Source organism: Rhinopithecus bieti, unplaced genomic scaffold (genome assembly GCF_001698545.2).
Source record: "Rhinopithecus bieti isolate Rb0 unplaced genomic scaffold, ASM169854v2 scaffold_641, whole genome shotgun sequence".
Taxonomy (NCBI): domain Eukaryota; kingdom Metazoa; phylum Chordata; class Mammalia; order Primates; family Cercopithecidae; genus Rhinopithecus; species Rhinopithecus bieti.
Genome location: NW_016803417.1, coordinates 4,566,664 through 4,580,513, shown reverse-complemented (window position 1 = coordinate 4,580,513; position 13,850 = coordinate 4,566,664). Strand labels below are relative to the sequence as shown.

Genomic DNA, 13,850 nt, shown 5'->3' with positions numbered 1-13,850 from the left:
CCATTCTCCTGCCTCAGCCTCCCAAGTAGCTGGGACTACAGGCGCCCGTCACAACGCCCAACTAATTTTTTGTATTTTTAGTAGAGATGAGGTTTCACCGTGTTAGTCAGGATGGTCTCAATCTCCTGACCTTGTGATCCTTCTGTCTCGGCCTCCCAAAGTTCTGGGATTACAGGCGTGAGCCACCGCACCCGGCCTCAAAAACTTAATACAATGTAAATGCTATATAAATAGCTGTTATACTGTATTGTTTTGTATTGCATATTTTTCAAATATATTCACTCTGCCGGTGGTTCAATCTATGGAAATGGAACCTGTGGATACAGAGGGCCAGCTGTACTAAATAAAATTAGCGGTCAAGGCCAGGCACAGTGGCTCACACCTGTAATCCCAGCACTTTGGGAGGCCAAGGCAGTGGATCCCTTGAGCCCAGGAGTTCAGTTTGAGACCAGCCTGGGAAACATGGCAAAACCCTGTCTCTACAAAAAATACAAAAGTTATCCAGGCATGGTGGCATGTACCTGTGGTCCTAGCTGCTTAGGAGGCTGAGGTAAGAAGATAGCTGGAGGCCCAGGAAGTTGAGGCTGCAGTGATCCGTGATCATGCCACTGCACTCCAGCCTGGGAGACAGAGCAACACCCTCTCTCAAAAAAAAAAAAAAAAAAAAAAATCCTAGTCAAGGGGAAACTAGAACTACATATTGAAATTCTTGGATTTGTATTCATGAAAATACCTGGCTATACCTTGGTCACTAGTAACACCATAAAATCTCACTGCAGTGTCAATATTTCCCATCAGGTTTACCCTAATCTTAAAACTTGGTGCTTTACAACCCCAAATTTTATAGCCATAGTATACTTTTCTTTCCCTGCTCTCAAAATACGTTACATGGCTACATGGCCTTTGGGAAGGATTTTGTTTTCCTGCATCCTACAAATTGCCAAGCATGGTGTCATCCACACCCTCTGTGATGGGTACATTTTTTTGTTAATTAAATTTTCATTTGGTGTGAAAGTGTTGTGTTGTGAAAAGTAGTGGACGAGTGAACACAGTGCCAGGGCTAGATAATCATGTCAGGACACCAATTATTTAGCAGTAATAGAGTTAGAGTTAGGATGACCAGAAGACATAATTTCCCTTCTTTCAGTGTGACAACTCCAAAGAAATAGGAATCTGAATACATAAAATACAGGGAAAAAAGGATACTTTTCAGGTGACCCAAAATGTGATTGAAAGGGTTAAAACTAAATAATCAGTAGCAAGATGATAAAGAGATGGAAGCTGTATAATCCCAACTCTACCTTTTCTGCAGAAAGAGGACTTCTTAGGTTCTGATGCTTTTGACATAGGCTGTCTTTGATATGCCTATGACTATGCTCTGACTATGATATGCACTGACTATGCTCAGTCTCCATTGAGCTTCATGTGACCCAGGTTTGAGATGATCATCCACAAAGCAAGTGCCTTCTTCATGTGTCCACAGCTTAAGAAAGTCAGAGTGGAGCTGATGAGAAAATGAAATTAGTTCCAGATGGGCTTCCTTTTTATTTTCCCTTTCCATGGTTGAACAGTGGTATTTGGGATTGGGGTGGGAATTGGGTTGGCTATACCCTGATAGTCTCCCAATCTAGTGCTGTGCTGAGGAGTTGAAGGAAGTGAGTTTGCATAGGAAGGAAGCAGCATAATTCAGTGTAGGCTAGTTAATTTCTTCCTAATTGCTATGAAAATTGTTTTCAAGGCCAGTATGATTACATATATTAATAGCTTAATAAATTGAGCCAAGCCTTTGTGCTTATTCTCATCACAAAAACTGAAAGAATGGCATTATCCCAATTTTTCAGATGAGGAAACGGAAGCAGAATAACTTCCCTAGGGTCATAAAGCTTTTAGGTAGCAGAGCCTGCATTTGAAACTCGGTGGTCTGGCTCCAGAGCCTCTGCTTCTGCACGGTGCGGTCTGGTCTCCTTTATAGACATTACATCTAATCTACGTGCGGTTTAAAATCAGGAGGAATGTCCCAGTTTGGTGTTTGAAGCTTCCCTTAGCACTGTTGGGTTTTGAGAGCAGATTCTAACTGCATATATACTTTGACTATAAAAGGACAGGTTACTTGCGCTTTCAACTAGGTCTCAAAAATTCTATAAATAGAACTAATGACCACACTGTGTTTTGGCAGAGGTTCTGTCTGAACACCCTCCAGCACGAGTGGTTCCGCGTGTCCAGTCAGAAGTCAGCCATTCCAGCCATGGTGGGGGACTACATAGCTGCTTTTGAGGCCATCTCCCCAGATGTCCTCCGCTATGTCATCAACTTGGCAGATGGCAACGGCAACACAGCCCTCCATTACAGCGTGTCCCACTCCAACTTCGAGATTGTGAAGCTGCTGTTGGATGCTGGTATGTTGGCTGCCCCTCCACCCCATCTCTTCTCTAACAGCACTTGGGTTGTGACTCATCTCAGAGAACCTGGTTGAGCTGCTCCTGAATTCTCTGACCATGCTAAAATCCTTTTTATTGCTTTTCCACATGACATGGCAAGAGTTTTGAGTCAAGAGGGTTGAAGTTTAAACAAAACTGGGTGACACAGATTCCAGATCTGTTTTGAAAGGAGGTTTTGAGGATCTTCTTGCTGCTGCAGTTCAGCTGCATTCAAGTGAGAGGTGTATCCCTAGTAAGAAGCATGACTCACGTTCCCTCCTGAGCTGAATCACGCAGGCTTGGCTGGTTTGCACTCAGGAGGCAGAGTACTGCTTACAGGCCCAGAGTCACACCCTTGGTGCTTGTGGACCCCTTGATTTGTCCTTACTCCATGACTGCTGTCCTTGCAGAAGTGTGTGGTTAGTCAAGATGGGGACTAAGCAAAGCCACCATAACAGATGGTCAAATGATCACCATTCGCACCAAAATATACTGTTACTGGGGAAACAGCATAGAGCAAAGGGCATATGATTCTTGTCTCTCAACCATAATAGAATAGTAGAAACTTGTCATCCCAGAATAGAGCCAGTGGACGTCTTAGACATGAAGTGAGGGAGGGGCACATACACAGATAGTCCCCTCAAGAAACTGAGCTTTCAACTTCTTGTTCAAATGGAGCAGCCTCATGTCACATAGTCCGCAAATCTTTCAATTTTTATAATACATATTTTTACTTCTAGTGTGTCACAGAATCCACAGAACCTCAGTCTGATTAATAAGGATACAATGTGAACCTGACTTAAATTGGACAGTTTTATTGCATATTCTTCCAAAACTTTTTCTTCATCCACTGTCCAATCTCTTCTGCTCTGTTTTGGGAACTTGGAATTGATGCAGAGAAGAAACCCAAGCAGATTTATCCTTCTTTTATAAGTGTTTGTTCCCTGTTTTTGGAGCCATGTTAGGATATAACTGCTTCCATCTTACAGGAAGGAATTTCAAGCCGCTCCTCTTCAGGCTTTCCAGACTATAAACAGAGCTGGTGATACAGTCAGCCGGAGTGATTAAACCGTTTAAACAGAAGTGGATAATATCCAGGGAAGCTGAAAACAAGATTTCACTATCACTCCTGACAGGAACAGCTTAGTATACTTAGAAGTAGATAAAACATCTTGGCAAATTAAATAATTTTAATTCCATTGTTGGATGGTTTGGGTTAATCACTTTTCTTAAGTGTTACTGCTCATCCTTCTAGACTGAGATTCTGGCTCCATAAGGTGCAGATCTAGGATACTTCAGCATCTATGCAGAGCAAAGTCTGAGATGCTGAGGAGCCCCAAAGCGCACACGAACTCACCCCCTTCTCCACCACAGGGCCTTTTATTTTCTGCATAAAAAACACCCACTTTTAAAAACATGTCCTTAGCGTAGAGTTGTTTGGGATCTTAAGGTAAATGTTCATGGTACCTTTTCTTTTCCTTTATGATAGAAACATTCTAAACATTTTCACTTCATATTTGGTCCCACATAAAAGCTGCTTTCTGACACTCACCATCCTGGTCATTTCAGAAAAAGCGCTGAAGGAACTTTTAAATGCCCGAAGGATAATTTAATCCCTGAAGACTCCTTAAGAATTACAGGAATAGAAAAGGTCTGGTTCATCGAGTCTGTTAAGGGGACTTAACTGCATTTGCTCTCAGACCATAAATTCTAGAGCTGGGTGTTACATGATTGGAATTCTGCTTCTCAGGACCCCTGACAGGCCAGAGTAGTAAATTCAGAGTCTTAGAATAAATAGTGTTTGGATAAGTAGGTACCACCCTGTTCAACGTTCCATACATAAGCCTTTACAAACACTTCTTGGATGAGTAGCTCACTACCTGCTTCACTTTCCAAACACAGCTAAGTGCCTAGATTCCATATGATCATTTATTCTCAAGAGCAGCCATTAGAACCACCACCCAGACTTCCAAGCCATTGCATTTCTGCCACCAGTTGCAAACAAGATATGCTGTAGAAGCTTACCGTTGTTTCTGTTGCTTAAGGTCTCGTGAAATAGGAAAAAAAAAAAGTTTTTGGTTTAGTATGAAAACATCTCTCACATTTCATTCTAAGTCACTCTTGGTCTCCAGCCACCTGGTGCCATTTCACTGGGCTCCTGTAAACACCATCCCTCAGTGGCTCTGTAAGCGGCTGCTGTTAGAAGGGTCTGCTTCCTAAGAGACTTTTTTTTTTTTTGCAGATGTGTGTAACGTTGATCACCAGAACAAGGCAGGCTACACCCCCATCATGCTGGCAGCCCTTGCCGCTGTGGAAGCAGAGAAGGACATGCGGGTTGTGGAAGAACTCTTTGGCTGTGGGGATGTGAACGCCAAAGCTAGTCAGGTTAGCGCGCTTGGTTCCCGTGCTCAGGAATGCACCCCTGACCAGCAGGCAGCAGACAGGACTGTGGTGGCCACTCTGGCAGAGCAGGCATAGTTGTCACACTCCTACCACGGTGCACTTGTTCGCAGGCCTGCCCTGAGTCCATGCACTGCCTGGTGCTCCTTGCTGAGCAAACACACCAGGGAAATATGGGCTTAAATTTCACACTGGAAACTTCTCCCTCCTTTGCGTTGCCTTTCCTCCGCTTGCATAGTTTGCATGGAAATGCTGTTAGTTCCCTTACATATAAATGACTGGGCATCCCCATCAGATACTTGGTGACTGTTGCTTCCTGTCTGTGTTGCAGTGTCTTCATCGCAGGCAATGTCCCAGGTCCAGATGTGTTCACAGCTTGACTTTTTTTTTTCAAAGAGACAGTCTCGGCCGGGCGCGGTGGCTCAAGCCTGTAATCCCAGGGACTTTGGAAGGGCCAAGACGGGCCGATCATGAGGTCAGGAGATCGAAGCCATCCTGGCCTAAGCCAAACGGTGAAAACCTCGTCTCTTACTAAAAATAGCAAAAACTAGGCTGGGCGAGGTGCGGGCGCCTGTAGTCGCCAGCTACTCCGGGAGGCTGAGGGCAGGAGAATGGGCGGTAAACGCCGGGAGGCGGAGGCTGTGCAAGTGAGGTCTGAGATTCCCCGGCCACCTGCACTCGGCAGTTCGCCGGTGACAGAGTCGAGACTCCGCTCAAAAAAAAAAAAAAAAAAAAAAAAAGGAGACCAGTTCGCTCTGTGCGGCCGCAGGCTGGAGTGCAAGTGGCATGATTTGGTTCACTGCAACCCTCCACCTCCTGGGTTCAAGCCCGATTCTCCTGGCTTAGCCTCCGGAGTAGCAGCTGGGACTAACAGGCATGTGCCACCACACCTGGTTTTTTTTTTTTTTTTTTTAAAGTAGAGACGGGGTTTCAGTGTTGCTCAGGCTGCTCTCGAACTCCTGAGCTCAGGCAATCTGCCCGCCTCGGCCTCCCAAAGTGCTAGGGTTACAGGCGTGACCCACCGCCCACAGTTTGACTTTAACCACCTGAACTTCCAGCCCCTCACTGTACTGAGACATCCTCCACGCTAAAGGGAAATTGGCTCCTTACTTTATGCCCTTCCTTAGCTCATAGGAAGCTGGTTTCTCCCTGCTTGCCACCACCCACCCCAAGTAGTTCCATGGCCAGTTCTTTCCCTTCTGCCACCACACTGTTTTCCCCCTTTCCCTAGCACAGCCCCACTAGGGGCCACCACTGCCAGCTCAGTATGTACTTCTGAAATCCCCTGTGATCTCTTCCCACAGGCAGGACAGACGGCCCTCATGCTGGCGGTCAGTCACGGACGGATAGACATGGTGAAGGGCCTGCTGGCCTGTGGGGCTGATGTCAACATCCAGGATGACGAGGGCTCCACAGCCCTCATGTGTGCCAGTGAGCACGGGCATGTGGAGATTGTCAAGCTGCTGCTGGCCCAGCCCGGCTGCAATGGTCACCTGGAGGACAACGTAAGCCGTCTCCATTGGGCCTCCTGGCCAGGGGTCTGGGGGACTCTGGATGGGAGCTCTGGGAGTGCTGTTTGGCCAGGGGAGACCAAATCCTGCTTTCTTCTCCTCTTGGATTTGTGTTGCCATCCAGGCACCGCCCTTCACAGCCAAGCTTGGCTATACTTAGTGTGTGCAAACTAACACTCTCATAAACTAGTGCCCAAAGCAGAGTAGGTCCTACCCCAAAATACATGAAATGAAAAAGTGACTTAACGAGCATGTCCAAGAGCCACTCTACTAAAGGAGAATCAATGGATTTGCACTGTAGAATCAAATTCACTGTAGGTGACTTATGACAGGTCCACTTGGAAATCTGGATTATTAATCATTAGAGGCTGGGGTTACACAGTGACTAAAACCAGTTCCTACTACAGTGAACTTTTCCCACCCAAAGTGAAGGCATTGTGACCCATCAAAGTGAGTAGCTTATGACACAGCATACCCCAGAGCCTGCAGAGTAGCTTGACTTCTTGAAGCATTTTCCCATGTCTTCTCAGTCTGTCCCATCAACACCACTCGGCTCTCTTCTCCCAGTTCCCAGGCTGTCCACATTTCCATCTAACCCCTTGACCGGGAAACCCAAGCAAGTGGGGTACTTCTGGGTGTCTCCAGACCAAAGGAGAGGCGTGGCGATAGGTAGAAGGCGTGGGAACTGGTGTGTAGGCAGTGAGATGGTTTAAAGGTCATAGAGGTCGGGCTGGCTTGGTTCTGTTTGGGAAAGTTTCTCTCTACAGATCACAGGTTTGGATCAGAGCTTCTTCAGCTCAAAACACCAAAAAGTTAGGAAAATATCCTTTGTAGGTCAGATCCTTCTGGGCCCAAGCCAGTAGGGAGAACAAACCAGCTGAGTTTTTCACTGGTATGAGGGACTGACTAGCTTCACACTCAGCTACCTCCATAGGAGCACACAGGAGCTACAGCTGTACCAGATTCCCTTCTTCCCCTGTGGGAGGGAGAGCTTCTGACTTGTTTCTTCCAGAAGAGTTTGTTAGCTGTGCTGTGGTTTTTGTTTGATTTTGCTTCTATTCTCTTTCAAAATTCAAAGCGTGTGAGGGAAGGATCCTAAGATTAAGCCAAAGAACTGTGTCGTCCTGCTGCTGCTGACCAGAGGGAAATCTTTATTTCAAGACTAGATAGGCTGGGCACAGTGGGTCACTCCTGTAATTCCAGCACTTTGGGAGGCTAAGACAGGAGGATCACTCTAGCCCAGGAGTTCGAGACCAGCCTGGGCAACATAGTGAGACTCCCATCTCTACAAAAAAAAATTATCCAGGTGTAGTGGTACACACCTGTAGTCCCAGCTACCTTGGAGGTTGAGGTGGGCAAATTACTTGAGCCCTGAAGGTCAAGGCTACAGTGATGTGTGATCGTCCCACTGCACTGCAGCCTGGGAGGCAGACCCCATTCAAAAAACAGACTAGACAGAAAGCAAGTTATGTTATTCTTCCCTTGATACCACTTTATATCCATCTATAATCCCTGAAATTTAATGGAAACCAAGCAGTTAAATGAAGCTTTTTTCCCCCATATGTCGTGTTTTCCCTCTTATGTGAGGAATACGTATCTATGTAACCCACTGGGATTGTGTGCCTCCACACAGATGTTCCTTGGAGCCTTAAACAGAGGTGGTTAGGGTTTTAGGATCACAGTGCCCTCTCTAAGAGGAAAGGTAAAAGATCTTTGGCAAATTGCAGAGTCTCTAAACACACACTACTGCTGCTTGCCTGGTCATTCATGATTATAAGAAAAAAAAAACTTTCTGTCCCCATCTTCTGCTTCCCCCTCCTGGTGGGCAGAATGGTTGGATAAGATAATTCTCTTAACTGGGACCTCTGGAGGGTGGAGGCTTGCCTCGTTCATCTTCACATCCTCAGGCCTTCACACTTACAGGTCCTGAAAAAGTTTCCCAGAGGACGGAACAAGGAGGGATATTTGGGGAACCTTGCCAATTACTGGAGGGTGTTTTGTTCTGCTACATTTTGGTTGTCTGGAGGTTTGAGAAACCCAACATGGCTTGTTCTTTCCATCTTATCTTAAGGATGGCAGCACTGCGCTCTCGATCGCCCTGGAAGCAGGACACAAGGACATCGCTGTTCTTCTGTATGCCCATGTCAACTTTGCAAAAGCCCAGTCTCCGGTCAGTGTTGTGCATTTGGCATTTGTAAATAGGCTGAAATCCACCAGACTGGTGGACCCCCTTCCTCCAGGAACTGACAGGAGACAGATTTTATGTTGATTCAGAAAATGCAAGTTTTAGTCTGGAGCTTAAGAGTTCTTCCTTTCTGCCTCCGCCCCTCAAAGGGCAGGAGAACTGTTTTAGCAGAGGCTGGGCCCTGCTTGTCCTTGCAAGACAGATGCTCTCACAGCTTCCCATAGAGGTTTTGATTCTGTGCAGAATTATCCAGATAGCACCCTCCGAGCCCATGGGGATATTTCACCATGGTTCTGGCATTGTTCCTGAAGCAGATGGCAGGCAGCCTGTAGTCCACAGTTCACTCTGAGTGGGAAGGTGACTTCCCAGGACAGCCGGACATAGCACTGCTGAGCCCAGCTGGCCTTGGAGCTGTGGACACCTGTTCCCTCTTCTCAGTTAGAGCTCTCCTGGCTCAGGCTCACAGCTGGTTGTTGGCTGTGGTGGGCCAAGATCTTATGTCACAGGGTACACATCTGCCTGAGGTCACTTATTAACCCCCAGTTTTTTTCCTTTCCTGGTCTCTAGGGCACCCCTAGGCTTGGAAGAAAGACGTCTCCTGGCCCCACCCACCGAGGTTCCTTTGATTGATTGTATGCAAATAGCCCTCATTTACATGCCACCATTAAGCTGCTAATTGTTCCTGTTGGGGTGACAGATACTGAATGTATATGTATTGTGCCTGAGCTCACCAGCAAACGGAAGCATCAAGCCCAGGGGTAAAGGCTGAAGCTTTCATAGTGCAGAGATTGCCAGCCTGGGCACTCGCGCCTCCTTTCTGGCCATCTTCTTTCTGTGTAGGGCACACTTTAACCCAGTCTCTGTTGCTGTTGAGTCTCTGCTCCGTTTTGTACAGTCATAGGAAATTCTGACCTGATCTGAAGGGGCACCTTCTGTTCACTCCCACAAAGAAGTGTCAGGTTTTCATTGAGATGTTTTAAAATTTTTCCTCAAATATTTGCATTTATGAAATGTGGAACTATTAGGAGGCTCTTCCAAAATCTCATTCCAGCATAGTTTTGATTTGTCTTATTTTAAAATAAGGAAGTTGAGATGACTTTGATCATTGATCATCGGTGACTTGGGCCTGGGCTAGACAAAACGCTCAAAGTATAAAACTTACAAAAGAATATTGTCATTTGGTTTTATCTAGGTAGATGTAATATATGACTTTTTATAAAAAGAGTATATGAAATTCACACAGTATTTTCAACTTTTATATTCCATACTAAAGATATGAAGAACTACATGTAACATCATTTTTATTAATTGCACAACTCTAATGATAAAGGTTGGATTGTGTTAGAGGAATTGGCTCTTGTATTTGCCTCTAGAGAAACATGGTGTAGTTCTCTTTGTATTTATGGATTCCTTTTTACCATGTCACATTTACTTTGGTCCTCTATGTATTTAAATGTTTGAAGTGCCTTAGACTCTTGCCATATTTTCAAAATAAAATTTCATTAAGCTCTTTTCCTTGTCCCTGATTCATCTCTGACAGCTGTCCACCCCTAGCCGATTGACTTAACAGCAGTGGCAGCACACGCTGATGGATTGAGCTGAGCAGGGAGGGCACATATGCCAGTCCACTGGTCACAGGCTCCAGGCACCGACAGGGAGACAGCATCTTCCAAGGGCACTTGTCCACTTCCAGAGCTTGACTCCTGACTGGGATTGCGAGTCAGGAGGCTGAAGTTTGAGGCCTCCTTAGGCAAAGCACTCTTCCGACAGGTAGCCTCCAAGGGGAGCCCGAGGTGGTTCTTCTCAGGTGCGGAAGCACTAGTCGTTGACTCTGAGTACAACTGCCCGGTGACTGGGTGAAACGTGTAGTGACAAGAAAGGAGAGATGAAGCTGGGCTTTTTTTTTTTTTTTTTTTTTTTTGAGACGGAATCTCGCTCTGTTGCCCAGGCTGGAGTGCAGTGGCGTGATCTCAGCTCATTGCAAGCTTCACTTCTCAGGTTCACACCATTCTCCTGCCTCAGCTTCCAGAATTTAGCTGGGACTACAGGCACCCACCACCACGCCCAGCTAATTTTTTGTATTTTTAGTAGACACGGGGTTTCACCGTGTTGGCCAGGATGGTCTTGATCTCCTGACCCCTCGTGATCTACCCACCTCGGCCTCCTGAAGTGCTGGGATTACAAGCATGAGCCACTGCATCTGGCCTCAAATTCTTTTTAAACAGTAAAGGAAATTGGAACCATCTCATTAAATGAAGCAGCATGACAGCCAGAATTCAAACTAGGCATTTTGGCACAATTGCTGGTGGTGAATTTTGACCAAGGCCATCTGTGAGAGTCAAGTGCACTGGAGAAATATCAGACTTCTTTCCCTCCCTCCCTCCCTCCTTTCCCTTTTTAAAAATTAAACATTATTGAGCTCAGGAAAAAGGCCAGAGAACAGACTTTTCCCATAGGTGTTTCATTATGAGGTCTGTTTCAGAGTCAAGATCTGAACCTTTTGGAGGAAAACTTGGGGGTGCTGAGAGAGCCATGCAGGCAGACCTGGGCAGCAACAGACCAGCTCTCCCAGGACCACATGGACGACATTCCTCCTCTGCATGAACTGTGAAAGTGAGGTCACAGCCACCTAGAGGCACGTCCCTCTCAGGACATAACCTGCTAGCTCTGAGATTCGTGCTAAATTTCGGATCATGTAGCTGTTCAAGCCCAAGTTCCTACAGATCCAAAATGGCACAGTAAAAGCAGAAGACTGTGTGTGTGTGTGTATGTGTAGAGAGAGGTAGAGCTGTGCGTGGCCTGCCCCTTGGTGTGTGTGTGTGTGTGTGTGTGTGTGTGTGTGTGTGTGTGTGTGTGTAGAGGCAGAGCTGTGCGTGTGTGTGTGTGTATGTGTAGAGAGAGGTAGAGCTGTGCGTGGCCTGCCCCTTGGTGTGTGTGTGTGTGTGTGTGTGTGTGTGTGTGTGTGTGTGTGTAGAGGCAGAGCTGTGCGTGGCCTGCCCCTTATGGGCATGACCTACCTTTTGAGCAAATAAGGTTATATCTCTGGTGGTTTGTGGGCCTGGGAATTTTCTTTGTTCCATCTGAGAAAGGAAAGGCATGAATGTAAATAAATGAGCAAATGAACCCCCGTGTCCGCATGCTGCCCTCTGATTTCTCATGCTAGATTTTGAAAAAGAAAATGAGTGCCTTTTTTATTATTGAGTGAGGTCTTACATGATATGTATCTAACATCTATGTAATGAGTGCTAGCTGGTACCTTGTTTGCTCTAATCACACTAGGCATTTAGAATGCCTTTTATCTTGGGATCCTGGTACACTATATAAACAAGCCTGATTATCCCCATTGGTACGGCTGCAGTTTATTGAGGCACAAACTCCATAAAAGGGATTTGTGACAGGAGACTTGGGCAAGGTTCCTAAGTAAGGCCAGCATGGGGTTGGCAACTCCTGATCTTATTTTCCAGCTTAAGAGAAGTCTAGGCGGGTGTGGTGGCTCACACCCATAATCTTAGCACTTTGGGAGGCTGAGGCAGGCAGATCACTTAAGACTAGGAATTCGAGACAAGCCTAGGCAACAGAGCAAGACCCCATCTCTACAACAGATAAAAATTAGCTGGGTGTGGTGGCATGTACTGTAGTGCCAGCTACTTGGGGGCTGAGACGTGAGAATCACCTTGGCCCAGGAAGTCAAGGCTACAGTAAGCCATGATTGTGCCACTGCACTCCAGCCTGGGTGGTAGAGTGAGACCCTGTCTCTCACACACACACAAAGTTTAAACCTTTAAGTGACGAAGAGCCAATTTCCCAGAAACCTTGCCTGGGAAGTCAAGCCACTGACAGTTGGGAGCCACCCCAAGACAACAGGAATGGAACAAGTGGGACTTTTGAGAGTTTAATGTTAAGAAAGTAAAACTAAGCCAAGTGTGGTGGCTCACACCTGTAATCCCAGCTACTGGGACAGAGGCTGAGGTGGGAGGATTGCTTAAGTCCAGAAGTTTGAGGCCAGCGTGGCCAATGTAGTGAGACCCCCATCTCTTAAAAAAAAGAAAAAAAGGAAAAAGAAAACCTGGCAACTTGTCCTGACACTATTACGACTAAACTGACAACTAAATGTCTCACCAAGGGGGAGGAAGGGTGCTTCTGGAGAAATTTACTAGGAACATTTCATCTAGCACTGGTCTCCAAAATAAATGAAGCACTGAGCCCTTTCCTTGTAAGTTGTCAATACTTGGGAGAAGAACAGTATCCCTGATTTTTGTAGTACTGAAGTACTGACGATATCTGACAATCCTTGCAGATGGAATCACATAAGAAAACCATTTCTCCTTCAAAGGAAATAATGACCAAATATAACCTTTCTGTAAATCCTGCTAAATCTTTTGGGGGGAGCTTGCTACAAGTAGAATTACATTTTTATGATTTTATATAAGCCTTCCCCTTCACAGGATGCTTAAAAATTCCCAGAAGGAGCAGGTAGAAAATATAAATTTCAGTCGGGCACAGTGGCACACGCCCATTATCCCAGCACTTTGGGAGGCCGAGGCAGGCAGATCAGCTGAACTTAGGAATTCGAGATCAGCCTGGGCAGCATGGCGAAACCCCATCTCTACTAAAACTACAAAAAAACTAGCTGGGCATGGTGGTGCATGCCTGTAATCTCAGCTACTTGGGAGGCGGAGGTTGCAATGAGTCGAGATCACCCCATGGCACTCCAGCCTGGGCAACAGAACGAGACTCTGTTCTCAAAAAAAAGCACATTTCCAGCCTGCTCTGAGGATTCTTTCAGTCTGAGAATTCCCGTCCTTAACGAGCATTCCAAGTGTTTCTGAACATAGCCTTTTGGTCCACACTAAGAAGCTGTTGCTCCCAAAGTATGAGACATGATACATCTATTATTCCCCAGATGTGTTAGGTAAGGTGGGGGAGCTACATCAAAACAAACATTGGCTTTACCTTAGCTCTATAAGGAGCCGGCCTTTCACTGGTGATCAGGATCCCACATAGGCTTTCTGTGCTGCACATCCATGTTCAGGAGCATTTCTGCATCTCCTGGAATAGTCATTTCTAGAAGACGAGTAACCACGGCTGCCACAGATCCATTTTTCTGTGCTTATAAGGACCAGAGAGGGTGGCTCAGTATATAGATGACAGTGGCTGGGTAGGCAGACAGCTCTTAGAATATTTTCCCAAGCTAATCTTTTCCATTTCCACTTCCTCGTGGAGCTGGACTGTTACTGCTCAGAAGGAGGCCATGAACCATTGCTTTGGCTTTGGAATAAAGACAGTTTTCCATTTTGATTTTTTACTAAAAACACATTTTTTAAAGCCCTGGGCCTT

The 13,850-nt window shown here is 46.0% G+C and overlaps 1 protein-coding gene and 1 long non-coding RNA gene across 10 annotated transcripts in view; one reads left to right on the top strand and one right to left on the bottom strand.

Annotated features, from left to right (window-relative positions):
* The window catches only part of KANK1 (KN motif and ankyrin repeat domains 1), a 239,239-nt gene extending 229,214 nt beyond the window's left edge, over positions 1–10,025 (top strand). For 7 of the 9 annotated variants that reach the window (XM_017883716.1, XM_017883669.1, XM_017883676.1 and 4 more), the window contains 4 exons: positions 2,177–2,396; positions 4,660–4,802; positions 6,122–6,322; positions 8,400–10,024. In XM_017883716.1, the coding sequence (XP_017739205.1) occupies positions 2,177–2,396; positions 4,660–4,802; positions 6,122–6,322; positions 8,400–8,597 (762 nt within the window). In that variant the 3' untranslated portion in view covers positions 8,598–10,024. Of the gene's footprint in view, positions 1–2,176; positions 2,397–4,659; positions 4,803–6,121; positions 6,323–8,399 lie in introns of all 9 variants that reach the window. The other 2 variants (XM_017883684.1, XM_017883724.1) reach the window with 2 other exon arrangements.
* LOC108536725 (uncharacterized) lies at positions 9,227–13,611 on the bottom strand. Its single transcript, XR_001887604.1, has 2 exons — positions 13,467–13,611; positions 9,227–10,365 (listed from the first exon to the last, which is right to left on the bottom strand). It is a non-coding gene; the product is annotated as an uncharacterized LOC108536725 (long non-coding RNA).
* Positions 13,612–13,850: the final 239 nt, after the last annotated feature.